Source organism: Melospiza georgiana, chromosome Z, assembly GCF_028018845.1.
Source record: "Melospiza georgiana isolate bMelGeo1 chromosome Z, bMelGeo1.pri, whole genome shotgun sequence".
NCBI lineage: Eukaryota > Metazoa > Chordata > Aves > Passeriformes > Passerellidae > Melospiza > Melospiza georgiana.
In genome coordinates this window covers 27,957,332-27,984,297 of record NC_080465.1, presented here as the reverse complement: position 1 = coordinate 27,984,297, position 26,966 = coordinate 27,957,332, and the positions used below count along the sequence as shown (strand labels likewise).

Below are 26,966 nucleotides of genomic sequence, written 5' to 3'. Positions count from 1 at the left end.
TGGGTGGGAGTAAATAACTTGTGTGTACTTCAATAAGTGTGTGCAGGGAATGGAGAATTATCATTTGGGGAAAGAAAAGGTATGAGTGACATGTTACTTTGTGCTCTTTTTCCTTCCTGGCTTACACAGCATAAGGTTCAATATACGTAACATTTAATAGAATTACTTCACAATTAGTCCTTTGTCAATAATGTAATCAGCTTAGAAATACAGTCTTTTCCTGTTTAGTCTGTCATAATCAGCTTTCAAAATCTTGTTCATCTATAATGTTAAGAACATTGATGGTAGCAAATGAACTGCAAACTGAAGAATTGGCAATTATATCTAGTGTTAGTGAAAAGGACATGGTATTGTACTGAATATTTCCCTTTTATAGAAGAGAAACTACAATCCACTCTTGACTTCTAAAACTGTAATTGTTTTATTGGAATGTGGAAAGGTGGATTTTAATGGCTGTTATTTCTTTCTGATGTCTAAAAAGCAGGAACAAAGTTGGAAGAAAAGGAACAAATGTGATCTAATTTAATACTTGCTTTCCTTTCCCAGTCAAAAGATAAATGGTCATCTTTTATCTCAGTTATATTCATATAAATTAAGTCTTTTCACTAGCGTCTGTGCTGATGAGGAAAATGAGGCCTTTTGATTGTTGTGGTTAGGGAATTCTGCTACTAATCTGTAACCACCATCAAGTCCAGAAATGACTCAGTCACGTTCATTATTTATTTCCCTTCCTTTCCTCACTCCCTGAGGAGTTATTTTTAGTATAAGTTTAGGAAATTTAACTTGATATAGTACCCTTATATCTGAGAATTCTGAATTTTGACTGTATGCGAAGGTAGAGCAATTGCCCATGATCACATGTCTATGCCCAACTAACTAATGTTGGCAAGACTCAGCTGGTATAGGACTCCTCCTCTCTGTGGTTTGAGCATTTGAATGTTTCTTTTAAGCATCTAAATCATTAACAGTTTTGACTCTTTATGAGTATTTTACTGCAAAGCATTATTTTTACTTTAGTGACATTTCATGGCAGTTGTACACTAATGAATAGAATTTTATGGATCAGTAATGGAGCAGAAAAAGCAGGCTTGACATGAATCCAGAAGTTTGATGGTATAAAATAGTACAAACTGATTTATTATCAGGCCTACATTAGTCCAAAAACTAATGCCTGTCAGAAAATAAGTTTTCATAGCATAATCATTACAATATTTCTTGGTATCTTTTTAAAATCAAATTCTATATGTGATGAGCCCATAAAGATAGTGGTAAATCTCATATTGCCATATGAGGATTCTTCAAATTGTTCCAAATTATGTATCTGGTGCTTTTTATTTTAGATGTCAAATCTTTTGCCAAAGGAGACTATACGGTGGTTCCAACCCTGAAGAAAAGTAAATAACAAAGTACACACATTGTGTAACCACTTCCAACGTTTCCTGTAATTTAATACTAGTACAATGTTTTGAAAATTAGCCTATGCACAATTTTATCGAGAGCTCCATTTTATTTGTTTTAAAGAATGATGTATTATAATACACAAACAACACCAGCTGAAACAAAGCTTTGTGGGATGAGCTTAGGCAAGATCAGATATGTGTATGCACACATGTTATCACAGCAGGACACATTTCTGTTTTTAGTAGAGGAACTGAACATGCAGAATTTCAGTATTTCCCTGTGCAAGCTTTTGTGGCCAAACAAAAAAAGCAATGTCAGAGCTGACTTGTGCAAATGGAAAGAGGAAAGGAGGTAAAGTATAAAGGACAGTACAAAGGACGTATGTATGACCAGGACACCTACCAAAATACACTTTATGAAAGCTGGTGTGATGACACAGGTGTGCGTACAGCTGGGTCATAAGGCATATTAGGGAGGTAATCTAATTGAAAGTAAGTACAGCAGGGAAGAGAATAGAAGGGAATGTGTTTGAAAAATACTACTGAGGTTAGTTTGGAAGGTAAAGATATTTTCTACAAATTATAAAATGTGTCATGAAAATAGATGTTTGGTTTTTCATTGGTGTGAGTTAGCATTGTTCTGTGTTCTTGGAAGCTGGAAATGCAGGAAGAAAAGTATTTGGTTTTCTTCATAGTCAAGGTTGGATAGAATAAGATAGTCCATAACCCTGGTAGGTCACAGACCAAACCCTAAGAGGCTCTCCTCAACTGTGGAGAATTTCTACTGTTACTTTGTTTAATTTTGTTCCCAGTAGCATTAATACGGGAATATAAATATTTGATAAATTAATGAAGTATTTTGATGTTTGTTGGATTATTCATATGGTATGCAATGAATTCTAAAGACTAACAAATTATATTAATAGAATGGAAATTGAAACAAACAAACAAAATAAACCACAAAATAACCCCATAAGCACAAACAAACAAAAACCCAAAAAATCAAATCAAAACAAAAAAAGCAGGCAAACCCTGAGTAAAAAATAAATGGACTTGATATTCCTGAAATGTGGAAGGCAACAAACCAATATTTGCAAAAAATATAAATTCTGTCCTCTGAATTAGTTGTCCTAACTAAAAGGAAGACAATGAGGAACTTTAATATTATTGACTGGTGTTTTTTTCAACAGTAAAATGTAAACAAGAATACCTGCTCTGGTGGAATCTGATGACAGTCACTGGAACCTCGCAGATATGTAAATTGATAAGGCAGAGTAAAACGTTTCTTGTGATTTAGATGCCAGAAAGTCCTGCTGCTTTGACACTGGAATTTAGAGTAAGGAACAGCTGCCAACAGCAGTGCTTTCACAGGGATTTGCCTTGTAGTTGGAGGGTGCCCCCTCACATCCTTAAATGGAGACAGCCTTTGCAAAAATAGGGAATGTAATTTTTCAAATAGAGGAAGGGGATAGAGTTTCTGAGGTGGGCTTTTCCTTTCATAAAGCCTCAGACATTAGGCAAAGCAGTTTGACTTGGGTGAGCCTTAGAATATATTTCAAGTGTTTGATGTCAGGCATCTCAAGGTCTGCAGATTTCTGCTCAAAGAACAGATTAGCCACTGAACATTTATTATTAGTTTGAAGATCATGTTAATACATTATTATAGTATAGTGGGTAGGCTTACATGGAAGAGGGAGATCTGCCAAGAGCTGGTTTGAACTGATTTTGTTGAGTTGTAAAGATATCAGGACTACTGATGAGTTACAATTGCATGAATCAAATTTTCATCAGAGAGATTACTGAACAACAGACAGTCTCCAGTCTCCTCTTGGGGCAAACACAAACATTACCACAACTAGTACTTTATTTCTCCAGTAGTCTGGATGGCTGTTTACTTGGCAAAATTTACCCATTTTTCTCATAGTCTTCCTTTTAGTTCGGACAACTGATTCAGAGGAGATAATTTAAATTTTTTACATATATTTGTTTCTTGCCTTCTACATTTCCAGGAATATCAAATCCATTTATTTCGTACTCAGGGTTTGCCTATTTTTTTGTTGTTTATTTTTATTTTTTTGTTTAATGTCATAAAATTCTCCAAAGGAGTGACTAGAGATGTCACTCCTGTGTTTTATGAATCTTTTGTGGATGTTTGTTCTTCCAGTGTGACAAATAACTAGATAAAAATTCTGAGTTCTCTGCTTATCTGTCTTTTGCTGCATGAAATTTCCTTAACTCTTGAAACCTACCTCGGCAAAGATTATGGTTGGCATAAATATTACATAAGTAGATGATTTGAGTATTACAAGACCATTAAAAGTTAAAGACTGGGGTGGAAGGGGTAGGTAGTAGAAAGAGGAAAGGAACTGTAAAGTTTCTTGCTAGGAGCAGTAGAGATAAATGATTAAAAAAGGGCAAATACAGGTATCAATTGACAAGAGCAGTCTAAACTTAATTATTTGTTTTTGCTGTTCTATCATGTGCTTAGATTAGCTGTTATTTTTCAGGATCAAATGAAGAAACTGATTGATACCAGGATAACAATTATATTTCTGGTCCTCTTATGTGCTGAAATTGTGCTGCCTGACCCCAAACAAAGACAGTTGTCAGCTGCAGTGGATATCCTAAAGTAACATTGCACAATTACCAATTCTATAAAAAGAAATTACCTCTGTAAAACAAGTATAGCAAATATCTAACTAAAGGCTTACATAATTGTTTTTCTGATAGTTTCCTTTAATATTTACAACCTGTCTATTTCATTACTATTTTTTAGCAGACTGACATAATTGGGTATATTTAGGAAAATAATGAAGTTAACAAATATACCTAGTCAAAAATTGTATTAATATGGGTGAGGAGTGGAAAGAAGTCCTACTTCTGAAGAACAGATTATGTATGTGACCAGTTTTTCTCCACTTACCTAACTCACTTTCTACTTGGGCTTTTATGGTAGAGACTTGTGACCATCCTGTGTGTGTATATTTTAGAATTAAGATGTCTTAGGGAAAAGAAAAGCTACTGGACAAAGAGGCTTAGAACTAAGCCTGTAGGAGGAGCTTGAGTGCTCTCAAGCATACCTGTTCACTGAGTTTCATTTTTTCCATCTGCAAAATGGTATTGGCATCTGTAAAATACCTTATGGTCTGCAGGTAAAGGTGCTCTCTGAGAGCAGGTGACATAAATGTTTGTGGTAGCATCTATTATCTGTAATGTTTATATTGTATTTGACACAGCATTATAACATTCAGTTTAGCACTGTTCTGCCAGCCAGTTTTCTCTGTCATTGTGGCATTTCCCTGTACAGAATATGAAGATCCCCTATACTGCTCCTAAGAGGGGATTGTACCAATGGCACTTGGCAAAACAGCCTTCACTGTGCATGGCTAATCATTGGGAAAATGTGTGTAGCAGTAGTCATTAATCCCACCTTTCCTTTTTCCTTTCCATGTCTTCTCAGCATGAATGTGTTTTAAGGGTAAATAATAATCCCAGTAGCTCTTGACTAACATTACTGGGGGTAAGCAGGTCTTCCTAGAAGGTGAAAAAACAGGTTCTTCTTTTTTCCTGTGAACTCACTGTCATGCACTCTTTGTTTTTACGGGAGAAAAGCCAATTATTCTATGTATATCAGATGGGTTACAGATACAGTTTTAGGAGTTTAATTCTAACTAAGTAAATTAAAAATCTGTGCAGATTAGTGGTCTATTACATTTAGCTGTACATTATGTTTTACTGTTTAAGAAATAACCACCTGGCTTCCTCTCCACTGCAGTTACCTGAACTTCACTTAATGTCTAGGTCCTACTCTCTTCACTCTGGTACATGACGGGGGAAGTTAGACCATTTTCTTTTCCTACTTGTGTGCATTAACAATAAGGCCTAATTAAACTGCAGCTTTCGTCTCTCATTTGCTGGAAGATCAACTGGCCTGCATTAGTTAAGCCACAGTAATTTAATGTGCCAAGACAGCTCTGGATCCAATAGCAGAGATAGCAATGACGAGAGGGCAAAAATATCTTTGGAGTATATTTAATCTGTGACTCAGTATTTCCATGTTCTTTCTCTCTGTATAGTTTGAAGTTGGCTTTGGAGAAGGAATAATTTGAAAGGAAAAGCAGTTTGGAGGGGAGTAAATAAAATCTTACGATTTTAGCCATTGCAAAATCAGTTTTGCTCTAACAATTTGTCTCCTACTTTCTGAAGTGCTTTGATAATTTTTCAACTCAAGTAATGAAAGATACTAATCAGAATATTTTTAGCTTCAAGAGTTCACAAAATAATGAAATAATGTATTTTGTTCCCATAATATTTAGCTTTAAATATCGTAGGTTTTAAAAAGTTCAGTGTAGTGACATGATGATTTCAGGACTTTCTTTCTTTTACTGGAGAAACCTATTGATTGTGGATTTTTTATATACTTTATAATTTTAAAAATAGCCTTTTTTCTTAAGATAAGCGGCATTGTTATGCAATAATAGGAATTTAGATAATACTGCAAAATGAAACAAAATAAGTAAACCAGGAATCATTAAGTCCATCCACCATAGCAAGTTAGAAGGAGCTAATGAAAGGCCTTGTTACCTTCCCAACTGCAGCTAAATGGTTAATAAGAAATTTACTGTCATGAAATATTGCAGCTGAAATTGGAAAGGGGTAGATGACTGAGAGGTTTGCCTGGGAGGAGATTTAGAGTAACTACAAAAAGAGCAGTACTACAAGGAAGAATTCTATGTAAGCAGCAAGAAGAAGGCTGAAGCTAACAGGGTAGAAATTAATTCTTTTTATAAGCCCTGTGGCTGAAATTCCCAAAGACAAGTGAGCTAGGATGCATTACCTTTAAGATTAAATGTAAAAATGCCAGGATTTATTGAGGCTTGGAGTAAGGAAGACTCAAAACTAGATCTGCTGATTTTGCTTGAGCCTCCAGGTTGCTAATGCAGGAGACTGGATTCATGATAGTGAAAGCACTACTGAAATGATAGCAGGGAGGTGTCACAGGTGTTGGGGAAGCCCTGCAATGGCATTGTCAGAAGATACTCAGAAGCCTTCTTTGACCTTATGGGGTCAACTGGAAGCTATTGTATGAGGCTGGGAGACTCATGCAAAAACAGGAGAGGGAAAAGAGTGGAGTTACTATTTTCTAATCTGAAGGTATGGTAGTAATCTTGCTTTTCTTGTCTTTAATTACTTAGATTGTATTTTGATTAGTTCATGTCATACAGCTTTGGACCTGCAGAACTGAAGTTAAAGGAAGAAACCACCTCAGTACGACAGCACCTTTGATTTTTTTATGTAGAACTTAATTCAGTCTTTCATATTGTAATTCCAATGTCAATCTCTTTTCCTTCCATCTAGGCCATGTGTTTACACAATGGGATCACCAATAAACAACAGAGCCCTCTTTCCATGCCAAGAACCACCAACTGCCTTGTCAACATGGCAAGCCTCAGTTCGAACAGCTGCAGGCTTTGTTGTGTTAATGAGTGGTGAAAACTCAGCAGAACCAGTACAGCTTCGAGAAGGTGAAATACATTTTTGAAGGCAAATTATTGTCCATATTTTTGTAATTAGCTTGGTAAATAAGTGATTTGTGAAAGAATGAAGTTCCTAGCCTTAAAAACATTTCCATGTTTCTTTGTAATCTTCATGTCATTCTGTGGAAAAGTTATCTGCTCAAGGCCTCAGGATAACTTCATAAATATTTGAAGTATCTGCATTTCTGCATTTCACTGTGTTGCTTTTTTCTCCCTCTGTATTTCCAAACCTAGATTTAATTTTTCATAAAATGGCTTTATTTTAATCACAGTGTATTCAAGTTTTGTAGATGCAAACCTTATCAGGCTCTCAACAACTTCAGGCCTTGGTAGATAACTATCTTTCAGTTTTAGTTCTCCAGTCTGAGTGTAGCATGTGGTTAGAAGCAGCCATTGTGCCATATGTGTTGCCTGGAATACGTGGAATATCTGAAGAATATCTGGTCAGTGCCCTGAAAATCTGATCTCCGTGGGTGTTTTTGGCATTGATAAAACATATCTTTTTCAACAGTAAGCAAACAAGGATTTCTTCTGTGTTGGCTATACTTTATTATCTAAATGTCTTTCTGCACAGAGAAGGAAGTTTTTAAGGCTTGTGTAAGTTCTATATAAAATGAAGTGGGTCTTGTTCTTGTGAGTTTTGATATAATCTGTCAAACTGGGTCGGTATTTTCTAGTGTGAGTAGTTCTGATGAGGCATAGCATGCAAGAAAAGGTTAGAATTAAACTTTTCTGGGGAAAAATGTCTTCTCTTCCCCTTTAAATAGACAGGTTTATTCTTGAGCAGAAAAAATAGAGAAAGTCTCTTGATTTGAGAATCATCAGTTAATCCATTTTCATGGAATTGTCTGGTTATATTTGGCCATATATGGGGCCTCTTTCAAGGTTTGTCTCTGCTGCTGAAATATGGAAAACTGCTATGATAAGCTGCTCAGTTCTTTTGGAGAATAATACTTTCCTGTCTCAGCATCAAGAAAGCAAGGACCCTCTTGACTTCAGACTAGGATAAAAATTTACAAAACTAATACAGAGACAAAAAGGGAAAGGGGCAATATTCTGAGGAATGTTTTAAAGTCCAAGTAAACCCAAGATTTTAGTGCTAATCTGAGGCCTTGGATAAATTCTTAATGAATTTAGGAATAAAAATTCATGAGTTTAATTAATGGGTTCTAATTTATAGAACCTCTAAGAGTTAAAAAGTTTAAAAATATTCTGTTGTTTTAAATAACCTGTCCACATAGATCTTGTTGTTTGGCAATTCTGGAAGGTATATGAAATGTATTCATCTTAAAGTTTTGTCTTTACACACCAGAAAGCCTTCCAAGGTAGCTTCAATTTAAATAGGCTTGCCAAGTTGTTTATATGCAATATGCTATTACTAGTGCTGCATATTTATAATATCATACCTAACTGGACAATTAATAAAATCTATTTTTAAAAAGATGCAATTTATTGGAATGAGTTAGCATTTTGGTAAGCAGTTGTGGATAAATTTATTTTGAATAGAATTACAAGTTAACTGAATTTTTTTTTTTTCCTTTTAAAGTTGCATTTCAAACCAGTGGACAGGTAGACAGTAAGAGAACACCAATCTGAGTTTGATTCCTATGAGCTTTTAGAGATCTGCATCCTGCTTCACAGACACATCTCTACATTTACGGATCCAGTGATCCAGTGCATAGCTGGGCTAGGTGTACTCTTATATGCAGATTCCTCATTTACCACTTGTACTTGCAGGTTTTGGCAAGAGTCTGTTCCCTCCCATATGTGCCACTTTTGCATTCTGCCTCCTACAAAACTGTGGTTGATCCTGTCATTTGAAATAGAGGGAGCCCAGGTTTGTTTGAAAACAGTGATAGAATATTTGCACAAATAGAAATGGTAACTATTTGAGTATGACCAAAAGTGCTTAAAATACCTTGCATTATTTATGGAGTACTTAGAGAAGTTGATCAGAAAAATGCAATTATTAATACCTTTGGGAGAAAGCTTGATGAGGAGCATTACATGTGTGTATAAAGTGAACCATTTAAACATCAGATTTACTTTTCTACATTTGTCAGTTTTACTTTCCTTCAGCACGTTACTATAATACATAGAAGCTGCAAATATGTTTAGTCACAAGCACCTTTCTATTTGTTCAATTCATATTCAAGAAGTAGATTCTCAGCCATTAAGTGTGAAACGGACTGGCTCGCTTTTTGTGTGGTTACTCTACTACTGTGCAATCCTTGATCTTGTTTTGACACCTGCATCGTGAGTGAGGAGTACACTGGTAAAAAAACCAGAGTGCTAGATGTAGTTAGCAGCAGCAACCTTTGCTGCTAACTACACTACTGTTTCCTTTGCTTCTGCTCCTCACTGTCCACAAGGCGAAACAAAAGAGTGCAGTACTTGTGTTGGTTATCTCCAGGATGTGTCAGGGTCTGCAGCATGGTAGTTGAGAGCTTGTCATGTGCTACTCATCCCTCTCACCCAGTGCTGAAATAATGCTCTGGCATGAATGTGAGGGAGCTCTGTGAGGAGTTCTGGTTTTCAGATGAGATCAAGAAATCCCTACAAGTCACAAAGAGTTTCTGAAAGCTGGAGGGTTCTTAGGCCTAATGCTCCAGCCAGAGAGTAGTTTTTTACATAACTACTTATTTAGCTGCATGTTTATATATTAGCACTAGCTCATATATAAACTAGTATATCTGTTGCTGTTGGGCTATCTCTCCTTTTCTGTAGAGGTAGTCAAACTTAGTGGGTTTTAGTAAACAGTAAACATCAGCTGTATTTTGTGGTGTTTGTGTTAGTGCAAGCTATTTGACAAAAAATATACTGGTAAGTAAAAATGTTCATAATGTGCTTGCATCTGGGATTAACATATATATCTTTGGCATTTTTTCAGTTATAATGAACTCTATAAAACTCAAACAATTTTAGTGATCTCAAAGATAGCTGAATGCATTAAAAATTCTAGGAAGTAATTACATAAATTCCTGCTCTTGTTAAATATTTGCATGGAAAGTTTTTCACTTTTAACTCATAGAATAGGTGATTGTTGCTGCATGATTAGTGCAGTTATGACACAATAGATTTGCTTTTCAAAAAAACAAATCAGAATTACAGGTCGGGAAAATAACAAAATATTATAATTGCCTAAAAGAAGTACGTGTAAGAATCAAGTTGTTTTAAAATTACATTACAAGTACAAGGACTGGGGTGATGTACTTCTGTTTTTCCCACGGACTAATCCCAGCCCAACCTTTTGTTTTGCCCAATGTGTTTTTACTTAGTTGGAAGATGTTTTTATGGTACGAAATGCCGTGTTTGGTAAAGAAAACCACGTTTCAGCTGCACTGTTTTCTGTTATCCTAGAGATGGAGCTGTCTCCAAGGCTGACACTGAAAAGCACAATGCAGCCAGAGGATGGGGAGAGCAGCGAAAAGGAGTTGAGTGAAGTTTACAATCCCAATCTATGTGCTGGTATAGATCATAGGATACAGATGAAGGAAAAACAAAACAAAGTCCCCTGATGTGAAAACAGTGTAAGGAAGGAAGTGAAGTTATGGGAGAGTTCAAGCTGGGAGATAATATTACCAGTAGTGAGAGAAGACACAAGGTTACTTGAGTTAGTTGAGCTGTCTTTCAGACAATGCTTCATGGTTCTCTCCAGAGGGAACTTCTGCCTGTAAAAAGACCTTTTCAGTCACTGATCAGCAAATGCACTGTTTCTCAACCTGAAGGATTCTATGGTTCTATAGGGAGAACTCACTTGTCATGCCCATGCATGTGATTTCAGTCAACAGCTGTAGGATAAATATGTTGGTATTCTACATAGTTCTTGACATCAAAAAGCATAGCAGGAAGTGGACTGAGCCCTGGGTAGATATGCAGAGACATTATAAAACTTGGATCTTGCTCTAGGAGGATCCATAGTTCACATGATTTCTAAAATCCTTGCAAAGTAAAAGGAGCTTTGGTACCTTCACTCTTTTTGCATCAGGTCAGCTCTAAATATTCTGCTCCTTGCTAATTTGTATAGATTTCTGAATGCAGTACACGCTGTTCTTCTCTCTGGACTGTTAATCTGATTGCCTTGCCTTTTAGACATTCTGTTCAAGCTGTTTGTGGAGTGTTTTTTAGGGAAAAAAACCATCTTGCTTGCTCTAGCCTGTCTTACTAAACTTGTTTCTCACTGTAACACTCTCTGATCTCTACCTAGCACAGGCCAACACCCGTTCCTTTTAGACAATCTCATGGTTGTGAGAGCCTTCTCCTTTATACCTCATGCCATTTGGAACAGTTTTCTATAACAGCTTTTTGACTTCCATGCCTTTTTCAGAACATAGTTGAAAACACATGACAGCTTTTCAATTACAGCTTTCTCTGATGCTATTTAATTCTAAAGTTTTTACAATTAACATAACTGCATGGAGCTTTTAGTAATACTTTATAGCATTTAGATGTTACACTAAGTGCAGAACCTCTGAACCTTGTCCTGTATGTATGTAAGTTAATGGCAAAGTTGTTATTAACTACAGTAACAACTGTGTAGGCTTGGGCCTTTAGCACAGTGTCTATCAATGACACTCTGTACATCAGGAATTTGGTATTCTGAAATAATATGTTGTTGCTGCCATGGATGACCTTTTTCTCTCAAGGTGGAATTTGCTTGTCTTGGCTTATTTGTAGTTTTGTTAAGTTAATAATAATCAAAAAACAAAAGGCGGAGTGAAATTTGGCAAAGTTTATCCTCCTTATTCTTAATGTGTTTGGAGCAAATAAGTCCATTCTGCTTACATACTGTCAGGAGCTTAGGAAAATTACAAGAGTAATATATGTTCACCTGACAATACTGACAAGTTTTTGATGGATGTTGCCTAAAGTGGAATGGGGTGAAGGAGTATGTATGGTTTCTAGTGCATATAAGAGGCAAAGACTTTATCTACCTCCCAGAAGACTTCACTAATGGTATTGCTTTGTCATACTAAATAGAAGGTGGAAAACTTGTCAAGGCTAAACTAAAGATTTTTTTTTTGTTCTTCCTTTGGACAGCCTGACCTTCTTAGGTCATTAAGGTAGGAAATCAAGTGATGCTTTGTAGCAGATGTCTATTTCCTTTCCTCTGTGCCTTGGGGTTTCCACTTAGTTGTGGTTTTTTTTTTTCTTTTTTTTTTCCCTTTTGGTAGTGTATCTTAGTCCTACTCAGAGTACTTTTGCAAAAGAACAAGTACTAAGGTTCTCTCAAAATAACTGAAGTTTGTATGTTTTCACGTTGCCCTAGCTACAGTTATTTGCACATGATTCATCGGATTGTAACTCATGCTAGGCTCACTTCAAGATAATGAATCTGCTAGTATGGTGTAGTAACTGTGTTATGACCATAAATTAATACATGGATGTGATTCTTAAGCTATATCCTTTTTAAAGGGACAAACAGAAAATCTAAGCAACATTTGTATTAATGAAAAGTATGCTGTTCTAAAACATCCACCTTATAAAAATGTGTTTGTACATACAATAATCCTATGCCACACTCCTTGTCTCCCCACATTCTGTTCTCGTAATGATAGAACTTAGCATATTTTTACTTTCTAATATATTCTTGTCTTGTTTTAGCACCTTCATGGGGTAACATGGCCAAGTTGCTGACTTAGGTAATATCTCATCCGTGTCTCAGCTTTGATTTCTTACTGCCTGGTTGATATATTACATACCTCAAATAGCTGGGTCCAATTCACAAACATTAGTGTTATTTGTTAGAACTTGCCTATCAGTTTGGTACTGCTCAGAACACAAAGGAAAGGTTTTGGGTTGTCTGAAATAATAACAAAGACAAGACAAAATCATAAGACAGTAGATACAAGGCTGAAAGAGTTAAATTTTAATATTGTGTATTTAAAGGTGTTACTAGATTTCATGTCTGATGTAATTCTTGGGTAGTGACAGTACAATCATGTTAAGTAGCATTAAAAACATCCCACTTATGGATGATTTATTTACAGGTAAAGACATCAGCAGAAAGAGCAAAGTTGCAGGTGTAAGTAGATAGAACACAGAATCCGTGGTGGTTGCATACAACTGTTCTTCTATTTCTCAATGCAACTATTTTTATTTCCTCCACAAAAATACCAGGATGTAAGGTGGGAGGTTTGGCCCAAAATCTCAAGTACATGAAAATGTCAAGTACCTAACATGTGCTGTAAGACTCATGAGTCTGTACAATTGTTCTTTTGTTTACAGGTATCTTGAGCTGGTACTACTATGTGTCTATGCCAATGCCAGCATCCACCTTCACTATTGCTGTGGGGTGCTGGCAGGAAGTTAAACAGCAGTCCTTCAAACAAAAAGCTGCTATTGGAGCAAACACTGAATTTTCCTTGCCATCATCACAAACTGATTTAAGGTTGGTGTTTATAATATTATTGAAAAATTAAATGTATGAGTAGCATTTCCATTTACTCTGTGGAATGTGAAAATGAGTCATATTGGCACAGGAATCAAAGCAGAACTTGTTTAATCTGAACAGAAAAATCTTGACAGGAAAATAATTCCAAAGGCATTATTTCATGGGAGTGGTTCTTTTTATGTTTTGCTACTTAGTGAGCAACAGGGTTTGTAAATTCCACTGTCTGCTAGATTTGTATCCTGTATACTTAACACTCTGCTGCAGCAATGCCAGGTGCTGTCTTGTTTCTTAAAATACTTGATTCAGTCCATTCTGGATACCTAATGACTCCTACTATAATATTGCCTTCTTTTTTGTTCTGCTCCAGTCTCATTGCCCAGTTAGAGCTGGCCTGTGCAATGGTTTGCCTGGGGTGATGTGAAATGACCAGGTACATGAAAGATCTAGTACAGTGGTCCCATAAAATAGAGTTGGACCAATGATTCTTAGCTGATTTTGACCAAACTAGTAGAAATGTAATTATTTTGGACACATCTATTCCTTCTCCCAGTCTAGTTAAAACTCATTAAGTTTGAATTATGACAGAGTGGTAGATGAGCAGAACAATATATGCCTGAAAATAAGATTTGAAGACAGAAAACAAGCTTCAGGAAAAATACCATTTGCTTTCACATGTATTCACCTTAGTTAGCAGAAGTCTCAGACATGGGACTTGATTTCCTCATATATTACTCTCAGCTTTTCAAATTCGTATCGTAGCACCACAGAATAACCCAGGTTGTAATGGACCTTGAAAGTTCATCTGGTCCATTCTTTCGTGGGGAGGAGCTTAGATAAAGATATCTAACACCCATTGGCCCTTGTCTGGCCATGTGGCTCCTTGTGAAGGGAGTGACTCTATGCCCTTCAAGTACTGAAACACTGTGATGAGGTTCTCTTTCCTCTTCCCTGGAGCTCCCTCTGTCTTTCCTCACAGGGCAGGTTCTGCAGCCCTTTGTTCATTTTTGTGTCTTCCTTGAATTGTGAGGCCCAGCAGGAGAGGCTCTGCTTCCCACGGGCACTGCCCGAGGAGCCGTGCTTGGGGCTGGTGATCCACCCTGTCCCTGTGTGCCAGGGCTGCTGATCCACCCTGTCCCCGTGTGCCAGGGGTGCTGATCCCTCTGTCCCCGTGTGCCAGGGGTGCTGATCCACCCTGTCCCCGTGTGCCAGGGCTGCTGATCCCTCTGTCCCCGTGTGCCAGGGGTGCTGATCCCTCTGTCCCCGTGTGCCAGGGGTGCTGATCCACCCTGTCCCTGTGTGCCAGGGCTGCTGATCCACCCTGTCCCCGTGTGCCAGGGGTGCTGATCCACCCTGTCCCCGTGTGCCAGGGGTGCTGATCCACCCTGTCCCCGTGTGCCAGGGGTGCTGATCCGCCCTGTCCCTGTGTGCCAGGGCTGCTGATCCACCCTGTCCCCGTGTGCCGGGGCTGCTGATCCACCCTGTCCCTGTGTGCCAGGGCTGCTGATCCACCCTGTCCCTGTGTGCCAGGGCTGCTGATCCGCCCTGTCCCCGTGTGCCAGGGCTGCTGATCCACCCTGTCCCTGTGTGCCAGGGCTGCTGATCCCTCTGTCCCTGTGTGCCAGGGCTGCTGATCCCTGTGTCCCCGTGTGCCAGGGGTGCTGATCCCTCTGTCCCCGTGTGCCAGGGGTGCTGATCCACCCTGTCCCTGTGTGCCAGGGGTGCTGATCCACCCTGTTCCCGTGTGCCAGGGGTGCTGATCCGCCCTGTCCCTGATCCCTCTGTCCCTCTCTGCCAGCAGTGCTGATCCACTCTGTCCCTGTCTGCCAGCAGAGCCCCTGCAGCTGCAGCCCAGGGCCTGGTTGCCCTCGTAGCTGCAGTGCCACTGGTGACTCGTGGTCAGGAGATTGTCCCCTGAACCTCCGTGTCCCTTTCAGCAAGGCTGCTCCCCAGACGGGCAGGTCACAGGTGCTACCCCAGGTGCAGGGCTGCGCCCTTGTCCCTGCTGCACCTCTCACTGCTCTAGCCAGCCCCACCCTTTCAGCCTGTACAGGTGTCTGAGATGCCTCTCCCTTCTGATGTGTCCACCTCAGCAGCAAACCTGGTGAGAGTGCTTTCAAATCCATCACCCAGAATGTTTGTGAAGACGTTGAACAGTGTGGGCCCAACACAGTTTCTTGGGGAACTCCACATGTGACAAGCTGCCAGCCTTAGTGAAAACCACTGATCACCACTCCCTGAGTGTGCCCTGCGCATCAGTTTTTGCGCCCATCTTGCAGACCAGCTATCCAGTTTGTATGTTGCCTATTTGTCTGTGGCCAATGGTTTGCAAAAGTCCGGGCAAACAAGGTCCACTCCTCTTCCCACATCAACAGGAATTGTTATTTTATTGTAGAAGCTGATTTGGGTTATAAGTTCTTATATAGTTAACTTCATTATTTATTAATTTTTTAAACTTTATTATTTAAGTGTTTTACATTTTCCTGTTACTCAGTTTGAAACTTTGCTGGAAAAATACTTGTCTTTTAGACAGCTGTTTTGAAAAATACTTTGTTAGCATTAAGACAGTGGAACCACTGAGACATTGGAACTTGAGGACTTAAAATGGATGTTTTTGTTGGAATTTAAAATTAAATTATTCTAACAGTTTGCAGCTTGACTGATTTTGGTTAAAAAATGCTAATTAATCTTGAGAAAAAACAATTTTTTACTTTACATAGGATCATTAAGAAATATCCGTTCTAATTTTGAAATAATTTATAGGTTTGATGAGCTTCTAGAAATTGCTTTGTGCTTATTTCTTTGCTACTTATATGTTTATAATACGACTGCCTCTGCAAGAATAAGCTGAAGATGTACTCCTCTCCAAAATACAGCACATTTGGTAATAGGAATTTATTTATTTATTGATTATTAATTATTAATTTATTTATTGATTTTGGTGCAAAAGATTATTCTGGCTCATTTTTAATAGAATGTTAGGCATGTGTCTCAGATAAGATAGTGGAGGTAGTCTAGGGTAGCAGTAAAAGAAAGGAATTCTGAAAGAAGCTGTTGAAATGTGTAATGTAATTTGTGTCCAGGTGCCAGTGAGTTTGACCTAAGGAGGCTGTATCAAACTAAATGTTAAATGGAGATATGATGTTTATAACTTTTTATATCCTTGTGGTCATTAAGGAATTGGCAATCTTTATAAGAGATATGGTGCTAGCTTTTATGTTCCTGCCTAATCTCAACTCTGATAATAAAATGCAAACTAACATTGTTTTAGAGTAGAAATATACTAGATTAAACCACCCTTCTAAAAATTGTGTGTAATGGATGTGGATTCTTTGCATATGCAGTCAATGAAAGGACATAGAGTCCACTTCTTTGACAGAAAGACTTATGTAAGGTGCTAGAGTGTTAATACTTCAGCCAAATCTCATCCTTTTCTACACGTCATCATTTTGTTTTCTGTGTCAGCACAATCTTCCAAGCAAAAGTGCTTTGAGCAATGCTAGGTGCTTTGCCTGTTGAGGCATTGTAGAACTAGATTATTTAAACTGAAGTTTCAAACCAAGGAGAGGCTGTGCACTGGAGAGAACATAGGCTAACAGGTGAAAACATGAAGCTGATTTCTGTTTAGATAAGAATCTATTTGGGCAGATAACTTTTTGTGAAGGTATATGACTCAGTGTTTAGAAAGGATTTGATTTACCCCTCCTTTCTTCTAGCTAGAGCTCTAAATATCCTGTAAAAGTTCTATAAAGTGAGGTTGGCCTTATGTGGTACTATTGAATGTCTAGCATGATAGGCCTATACTGGGTTTTTTCACTCCATAATAATAAAAAAATTACTTGAAACTTTTGTAGAATTTTAGTAAAAACAACAACAGAAAAAAACCCTCTTGGAATTATATTGCCATTGAACCTAAAATAATTGTATTAATGTTATGTTAATATGCATAGAATTTTATTTTCATAGCCAAGTTTGAATAGGAATTTTCAGAGTAAATATTTTTGTATTCTTATTGGTTCTTTTTACATATATTTTGAGCACTTGTTCTTTTGATACATATCTGTTATAAAAACAGGGCGTGACTAGTCTCTCTCATTAGTTATGAGTTCTACTTAGATGTAGTAATGAGTGTTTCAATGACCTGCACGTGTGAACTGGGTGAGGATGCAAGTGAGCTGATTCTATGGAAATTAATTCTGTCATTCTGATGTCCAGAGAATATCCTTGTCTTAGCATAGTTAGTTGTGCACATTTCTGATAACGCAATTAAGTATTGTTTTGTTTTGTTTTCTATTTTCAGGTGGCATGAAGAAATCTGTGGTCATGTGGAATATCCCTGCCGTTTCCAAAATCCTGCTGCCAGGTTGCAAGCAGTCATTCCTCATAGAGTCTTTGCTCCCTGGTGCCTTATGGAAAGCTGTGAAGAATATTTGCTTCAGCTAGTTCCTCAGTGCCTCTCAGCTGCTTATGCCACACTGGGTACCCACCCCTTTTCCAGGCTTGATGTTCTGATAGTTCCTTCCAACTTTTCCAGCCTGGGAATGGCTAGGTAAAGAAACTTATTAGTATTCAATCTGCTGTATTTTGTTAGACTCTTTCTTACCAGCTAGTTAAGAGTGTCAAGTTGCTCTCAATATAAAGTTGCTGAGCTATTTCTCTTAAACCAAACTTAAAACTCTTGTTCTAACTTCATGTGAGTAGGTTTGTTTGCCTCCTTTGTGACCTTTAATTTTAGTTTTTACAGGGCATAGGGAAGGGAAATTTAAGCTTATTAGAAATGTGGGTGTAAACTTTTACATTTGTCAAACTGAAGTTCTTTAGTTTGTTCTGTTGATCTAAATACTTGATGTCATTGTCTTGTTTTCTTTTGGCATTGATTTTAGCCTTATATTTTGACAGAATAGTAGTATGTTGAAATCCAAATCTAGGGTTTCTTCACAAGCATTTCCAAAGTGTGGGTTTCTAGTCAAACACTTATGTTCAGAAGCAGAGGGCAAATAGTAAGGATTATATTATCAAGTTTTCATGGAATTGTGAAGGTTTTAAAGCCCATGAAGGTTTTCAAGCCCGTCCAGGTACCAAGCCCATCCAGGTACCTCTGAATGGCATCTGTTCCCTCCAGAGATTTGACTGTACCACTCAGATTGGTGTCATCAGCAAACTGGCTGTGTGCATTTGAGCCCATTGTCTGCATCTGTTAAAAATATACTGAACAGGGCCAGTCCCATTACTGAGCCCTGAGGATACCACTCCTCACTGTTCTCCTCTTGGACAATGAGTCATTCACTGCAACCCTTTTGAGTGTGACCATCCAACCAATTCCTTATCCACTGAGTGGTCCTTCCATAAAATGTCTCCATTTTAGGGACAAAGATATTGTGCAGGACACTGTCCAATGCTTTTCATTCAAGTAGATGACATCAGTTTCTTTTCCCTTGTCCACCGCTGTTGTAACCCCATCTTAGAAAGCCACCAAACTTCTCAGGCATGATTTGTCAGTAGTACAGCCATATTGGCTGTCACCAATCACCTCTTTATCTTGATGTGCCTTGGCATAGTTTCCAGAAGGATCTACTCCATGCTTTTCTGGACCTTGAGTAGAGACTGGCTGGCCTGTAGTTCCCCAGGTCATCCTTCTGTACCTTTCTAAAAATGGGGGTTGTATTTCCTTGTCCAGTCACTGGGAACTTCACTGATGCCAATAAGATCATGGCCTTGCAGGCCATGTTTGTTCCCCATGCTGCATGCATTAGCATGGAGGCTTTTAAGTTGGGCCCTTGAGGAAACTGACTTATTGGATGCATTTCTTTCATGGTGCTCTTCAGGTGCCCTTGTGCTGACCTGTGACCTCTCTCCAGGCTCTGTGCATCATATCAGTGGGGTGGATTGAAGTTCCCCTTCCCCAGCAACTTTAGTTTAAAGCTACCTTCTCCAGCCTGGCAAACCTAGGACTGAAGATGCTTTTACCCTTCTCTGACCAATGGACCCTGTCAGCAGGCCAGGTTTCACAAAGCGGGTCCCATGGTGAAACCAAATCCTGGTGACTTTAACCTGTCTGGTTAAAGTCACCAAATTCCTGGTGACTTTACCCAGTCCTATAGCTTATACCCAGTCTTTAGCTGATTGGACTGGCCCTTTCAAGCTATAGACTTTTTTTTTCCTATATCTTTCCTCTTGCAATCCTCTTTTGGGTTAAAAGTCAAAAATTATGTTGGCACATTTACAATATTGTATAGGTTTTAGTAGAAGTTTACTTGCTTTTTATATTTCATCTAGATCTATAAAATGTAAAATTTTAGCATTCAGCCACCCTTCTCTGTCATATAAGGCTCGCTGCTTTCTAGATCCCTTTTGCTGGTTACTGAGTTTTCAATGATAGTTCTTCACTCAATGAAGGCATCAAGTTGGTTTGTGCTCCTACCACAGGTTCTTCATTCTTTGCCTGGTGGTTTGATTTGAAGTGCAGTGTGGTACTGTGTGCCATATTCTTTAAGCCATATGAAATTTGCTGCTCCTCAGCAGTCTTCTGTGACTTCAAAGGCATGGTACTAAAGGGTTGGCACAGGGCCTTGCTATAATTGGGAAAGAATCCAGCCATTTGACTTCGCTGTGAGATAAGAGCAGGGATCTGTGGAATCCTGAAAGGCAAGACACACAAATAGTTCAAAATGAAAGAGAAAGCAGACAGTGATGTTTGGGCCAAAATTACAGCACAGTACAGTAGGAGAAATCTTTATGATTTAGTTGTTGATATGCTATTTCTCTATGGGAAATTTTCAATGCCTTCTCTGCATGTACCTTTCCCAGAATTTATAGGAAAAAGGTACCTGCAGGGAATTGTGTTGCAAAACCATCTGTCATTATCTGAGTCCAGACTACATGTTCAGAACACTATGATTGTGTTTTGTTTGTGAAGGACATGAGAAAAAGCTGTGCTTTTATTCCCCTATGCTTCATCTAACCACTGTCAGTTCCAAGCAATTGATATTATTGAAAATAAGGATGAAAGAAGGGGTGTGCATACTTCCTGATGCCTGTCATTTAACAGTGCATCAAGCCAAACACATACAAATTTTTAAAAATTTAACTAATGTAAGAACTAATTTAAGATGTTTAAATGTCAAGCTGTATTTGGGCAGAAGATTAAGTGACTCATAATAGCTCATTTGTTCTTGTTGTATGTGATTTCTCCAATAGAAGCTTCTGTGTATATAGCAACTTAAATGGTTAATTCCTATGCATGCAATGATAATTGCCTAAACTGCTTAAGCTAACAATAAGCTGTGTGCAAATCCATGTCAAAACCCATGCAAAGAAAAAAAAGTTAGCTATTACCTTGGGTTAAAAAGGTTGCTATAGTGTTAATTTTTTTATCTTCTAGTCTATCTGTAGCAGTACAAACATAATGCAGCATGCTAGCACATAGAAGCTGTTGTTATGAGAACTCTAATTGGACTCCTGTCTACCAGGATAGAAAACAGACACGAATTTTAGTAATTACCTGAAGTATTAGGGTTTTGCGGCATTTGGTACTTTTCTTTGTTCCTCCATTAATTATACTTACTGTGTTTTTTGCATCTCAGAATGCTTCTTCTTATTTAGGAGAGATGTTTCCCCAACACATTAGATTGTGGTATGAAATTATGATAGTTGTTGCACAGAATTATCTAATTAGGTGTTTTGAACTGCCTATTTCAGTGGCAGCTACTGTGGGTCAGCTGCATTTCTCTTGAAGTCTGACAGATGCAATATGAGCAAAACCATAGTTGAAAGCATATTCATTGTACTTGTGTTTTCTGTTCATATTTTCCTGTGTTTTTAAATTTTCTATGGACTTCTGTATGGAAATATATTTATAGAGGAAATATAAAAATAATTTCCTCTTTCTTCCTATAGATCTTTGAAGATGGAGGGTTTAGTTTTGCACACTTTAATTTTACACTGTTTTAATTTAAGTGATTCTGTATAGTTTGTCCTAAATTGATGCTAGTAAAAGCATGATGTGGCCTACACTTCTTTGTTGGTGATATTACATTGAACTGTGCAGAAATTAAAAGCATTGTGGGCCAAATTTAAGTAGCTTAAAAGCCTGAGATTCAATGCCTTCTCTAGAATGTTGAGAATCTCATGAACATGTAACAGCAGTTAGTTATCTAATTGTAAGTTCTTTCACTAGCAGAAGAGAGTGAATTGGAGTAAAAGGAGTAGGGAAGTGTGTCAGACTACAAGGCCCTAGAGATTCTAATTAGGTTGTTCATGGAAGAGATCCTTGACCATACACTGCATTGAAAGATGCATATCATTTATGCACTCAGAGAACTAAGAGGTTAAAATCAGATTAAAAGTAGAAGTATGTTTTGATGCTGTTGATGATATGGTACTTCCCTGAGGAGTTGTTGGCCCCACTGGTGTTTAAATATCGGAAGCATTTCACATTTGCAGATGCTCTCATAATAGCCAGCAGTTGCACATTAACAGAGCTGAAGGAAAGATTTCAGATGAAAAGTAGGGTATTCTGTGTACTCGCTGGTTGTTTGGGCTCTTCAAATCAGTTCACTCCCAATCCAGTTTTGTTGATCCCATTTGAAATCCTAGTGTTCAGATATCTCTTCTCACAATTCTTTTTTTCAGAATCTGAAGAGACTCTGAATTCCTTGTTCTTTTTCATTCCCTGAGGAAAAACATTATTTCAAGTACAGAAACTAACTTTTAATGCCACCTGAGCCTGCACTTGAGACTTTGACTTTTCTTGTAGTGTTTAACTATTTTAGCTTTTTCACAGTCACACCAATTCCTTGGGTTTCTGTGGTGTTAGAAACTGCTTAGCAGCTTTCTACTTCTTCAGAGCAAATGTGCTGATGTTTATTTTACCCTCCTGAGAACTGTAAGCCTTTGCATTCAGTTGAAATTCTCTTTTTGAAACAATGGTTTTTAAACTTTTGTTTCCAGCACACATTGTTTGAATGACGTAAGATTACTGCTTTTTCTGTTTGAATTAATGTATTAATGTACTAGTTTTGTACCAAGTGCTTATCCTAGTACCATGTACAAATAATCTTTCTAAGTGCACCACATGTTGCTGGGATCTAGAAGAGTATGATGAGGAAAGTGTCCTTTGGTATATACCACACTCCTAGTTTTTCCTGAAACTCTTAGTACTAATAGTGACTGTGGGATAGATGGACATCTGGTCTAATCTAGTTCATCTGTACTTACAGACGATTTTGCCCAGCAAAGCTAGTGGAACCAAAGAACTTCTGAGCAAGATTCTGACATTTTCAAAACAGGGTCCTAGTGTTAGATAATTTGAATTCTATTTAGGCTCTAAAATTAGTGGCCTTATTTTCAACTCTGCTGGACACCCTTGAAACCCAAATGGTGTTTGATGATGAGGATGCTTGGAATATTTATAAATCAGGTCAGCTGATTAAATATGGATTTAGCAACCCAGCTTTAAATTCCTGTTCATAAAGATCTTACTCTTCTCCTGTCATGTTAAAAATTGTCTTTAGTACATAAACCTTTCTTCTTTGAAGAAAGAATATCTGTTTCTTCAAAAAGTGTTGTATCATCAGAACTCTCGAGTCTTTCCAGTCTTTGTCAGCAAGGTTGTTAACTACTTAAATTGAAAAGAGAAGGCTGAAGCAGCCTCTTTCATCAGTGCATCTGTAGCCATCATTTTTCTGTTCTGTATGTCTGCAGAGTTATGATGACAACTGATAAGCCCACAGAAAATCAGCCAGGACTACTGGAAAACATTCAAATGTCAAAGTTTAATGTAAAACCTTTAATATTGTTCAGTCTTGCAGAACTGCATTTTACTATGCAATACTACTATAGAGGCCTTTTCTGAGCCAATAAAAATGTAAACACACTTTTTTGCACATTTCCAGTTGTTTTAATTTGACAAAATATTCACAAGAGTAATCCTTTAACATTTAGTTTATTTTTTGCATATCACTTGTTGGTTATCCACACAGACATAATCATGTACAAAAATATCAAGCAAAAAGTAAAAATATGGTGGAAGAAAAATTGAGTCTTAGCTATGATAGTAGTAAATCAGAGTATGTGGCTGTACAACACAGACATGTGGACCTAGTGGCATTTAGAAGTTGCATGAATTGACACAAAGAGGTAACCCGGGCAACCACCACTTTGCAGCTGAAATGCAAAGAGTAGATTTATTTCATTGACCTACGAACAACATTGGGCAGAGACCCAGAGGAACACAGGCTCTGTTAGATTTAGTTCATCCCAGTGCAAAGAGGCACACAGCAGCACAGCCTCTGCAAGGCTTGGTTCGCCCGAGGGCACAGTGGGGTGCCTGCTGCCTGCCCCAGTATATCTCATGCACACACCGCTCATTACTAGGCAGTGTTTTTGTGATCTTGCTCTCCCCCAGCAAGAGGCTCAAGTATGTGGAGCGTTATCTCTGCACTGGAATTCTACTTCTCCAAACAGGAAGATAATGAACACTTAGGCATAATAAATGGAATTTTACAATAGTAACAGTTGTAGCATTCCCACCTGCAAGGTTACTTAGAGGGAAACTATTCTCTCCTTTCACCAGATCTTCTGGATTTAACCCTTTCTTGAAGATATTTGCTGAGCCTTAGCTAAAGTCTGAAGTATGCTTTGGTACCACTTCAATCACTGTCCTCCATCCAGTAGTCATTTTGGTATCAAAACAGGATTCGGAGTACATGAGGTGTCATGTATTTCCTTATTAATGTGCCTTGTTGGTCTATTAACTCATTAGCATTAAAACTGCTGTTTTAACAGAGAAGCCAGATGTGTGTTCTGCAGCATCAGATGGGTTTCTTTTTTTCAGCTGTTGCAAGTCTTTATTCTCAGTTCCTTAACATTCACCCCCTCTATGCTATTGTACAGTTAAGTCTCTTTTCCTCATATATTGTAATTTAGTACTAGCTTTGATCATGACCATTCAGTTAAGTCTCCCTCTGCTTAATGACTCGGATCCTATACTTCCTGTATTTGCTATTCTTCCTGTTTCTTTGCTGTCATACCAATCTGTCATTTGGGAGACTTCATTCCTGAAGGACAGTTTTATTTAATTTGTAATGTTAAGCAGCTATTTGAAGTTAGACTATCCTTTTCACTTGAACATTTTGCTAATCTCTTTCTTGCTATGCTCACCAACATCTGCTAGAATGGGGCTTCTTAGGGGCCTAGGTCACATTTCAGTTACTTTTGGTGAGAGGTAAGAGCCAAAACATTTCAGTGCCTCATGATCAATTGCTAGTTGTCTAAGCAAAATTCTGGTATTCACTTGCCATGTAAGGTCTGAGGTTTTCCTCTAATTTTGGCAGCAGTGGGCTTCAAGCTCTTCTACGGGCCTTTTCAGGTCTGAGTTTGGCCTATCATCTTCAGGAGACACCAGCATGTGTCAAAAGGCATAATTTTCATCTGTCACGTGTTCTGTGCTTTTAGAAAAGTTAATCCAGAGTGTTTGGCTAGTGTTACTGTTTTGACATTTTAATGGTGATTACCTAAATTTGCTTCTGAAGCCATGGCTTAGCGGTGGTCGTGGCATTCAATAAGCTGTTGCTCCTGTTTGGCTAAGAGTGCAGTACTTATTTTTGAACACTACCACCATCTCATGCTGGCAGCTTTGGACCTATTTTGCCAAGGAATATAATTTCTTCTTTTGATCTGGCTTCTTTCCACTGTGTGTCACTTCCAGCTGCTTTACACACCACTGTAGTACTGTGTGGTTTTTTTCCTTTGAAATTAAACAGCCTTCTGCTTATTTGGTTTGTGCAAGAACATTTGGACATGAGTGTTTAAGTGGTTTATCACACTTCCACAAGAAAGCTTTTTATTTTTAGATAAGAAATTCTGTTTGCTTACAAGGCCTGGTGGATGACAGGACTGCTAAGAATAGCTTGAGCAATGTAACATTTTTAGCAAAGTACACTTTTTTTTGGTAGATACTCTAGGAAAAACTTGATCCAGCAGCTGTAGAGAGATCTTATGATCCTTCTCTGTTATTTTTGGAGTGTGTGTGTTGAGAGGATTGGCTTACTTTCTCTTTTGATTTTTTCCCTGTAATAAGACAGGAAGGGACATAGTTAGTACTGCCTTGCATCTTTTGCTTGAAATAAACTCCATGGATACTGACTTGAGTCACAGATGTTTTTTCCTGGAGACCTATCAACCCGAGAGATTTAGTTGAGCTAAGTGATTTTCATGATAGGTTTAAGTCAGTCCAGCTTTTAGGCAGTGATTGTATTATGTGCCTGTTTTGCATTGAAATCAGTCTCAAATGCTAAATGTTCACAATGACAGTGTTGAACTAATTTCTAGTTTATAGATCAGCTTGCTTAGACCCAGGCCAGTAACTTTACAAATTGTTCTAAATGTCTTTTTATTTCTGCCTGAACAAAAAGTAGTCTTAAAAATCCCACACTTTTAATGGAGATGACCGTGTTAACAAGTAATACAGCACCAATGTATTGGATGAAGAAATAGTCTGAAGTAGTCACTATGGAGACTCCTACATCTAGAGTCTGTACAGTGGGAGAGATATACTTTTTACTTGATTTAGTCCAACTCCCTGAGCTAAATATTCCTTCCTCAGCATTGAAGCTGTTCGTAAGAGTGCTTATTTTTTCACACACTTATATTAGTTTTGGATTAAAATGGTGCACAACTGGAACAGAAATTCCTCCATAGTTTCCACAAGAGATAATCCAGTTTGCCTGCACCTAAATCTCCCTGAGACCTGAAACAGATTGGAACATGTGAATGACTGAAGGACTTGCTTTAGAAACACACTGTTGATCCAACTGAAAAAACTAATGGAGACATAAGCATTATCATTCTCAGAAATAAACTCTTTTACCAAATGAAGTAGTTAACATACCAAGTGGAATGCTGTTTTACTCTACTTTTTAAATGTAGTAACCATGTAGTTAACACCAATGGGGATATTTTATAAGTGGGAAGGTGATTTTATCTAAAACAAAGCCTGAAATAAGGTAGGTTTCATTTGTTCATTGTCACATGAGCACCAGAATAGGTATGATGTCCAAGAAGTCTGTCCAACAGTCTAGCACAATGATATTTCTGTCCGGACATTAGGCTGTGGATTGATTGCCATGAGACAAAGGGCATGCTTCAAGTCTTGACATCTCCTGAGTTCTTAGCTTGTAGGTTGCCTTTTTGGAGATAACAGTGTTTTCGCTATTTTTCCCTTTGTGAGTGGTCAGGCTTTGATCACTGCTCTTTGTCTCTGGATCTGGATATCTTTTTGAAGCCTGAGTGACCTGGGAGCTTGATAACCTGCTAAATTATGTGCCGTTAACACAGAACATTTTGAGAGCATTGTCTGCCTGAGTGTTCCTCCTCGTGCTATCACACCCAGGCATTCCCACTCATTCTCCATTCACGCATATCATTGTAGTTTTCAGCAGTTCTCCTGCCAAAGATCAAACGCTAATGAGATGTTATATTCTGTGACTTAGTTTTTATTCTCTCTATGACGTTTTTTCCGAAAAGTTTTGTTAAAAAGTTAATCTTGTGACAACTTGTGGCTGTGTATTGAATTTGGGCTAGGAGAGCACAGGGCAGTTTTTGGCAGGACATGTGTCAACCTTATAAGCTACAGGTATT

General features: G+C 38.1%; 1 protein-coding gene across 6 annotated transcripts in view; it reads left to right on the top strand.

Annotated features, from left to right (window-relative positions):
* The window catches only part of AOPEP (aminopeptidase O (putative)), a 177,549-nt gene that overhangs the window by 9,105 nt on the left and 141,478 nt on the right, over positions 1 to 26,966 (top strand). For all 6 annotated transcript variants that reach the window (XM_058044022.1, XM_058044019.1, XM_058044023.1 and 3 more), the window contains exons 3-5: positions 6,759 to 6,925; positions 13,166 to 13,328; positions 17,629 to 17,877. In XM_058044022.1, coding sequence (XP_057900005.1) covers positions 6,759 to 6,925; positions 13,166 to 13,328; positions 17,629 to 17,877 — 579 coding nt within the window. The remainder of the gene's footprint in view (positions 1 to 6,758; positions 6,926 to 13,165; positions 13,329 to 17,628; positions 17,878 to 26,966) is intronic.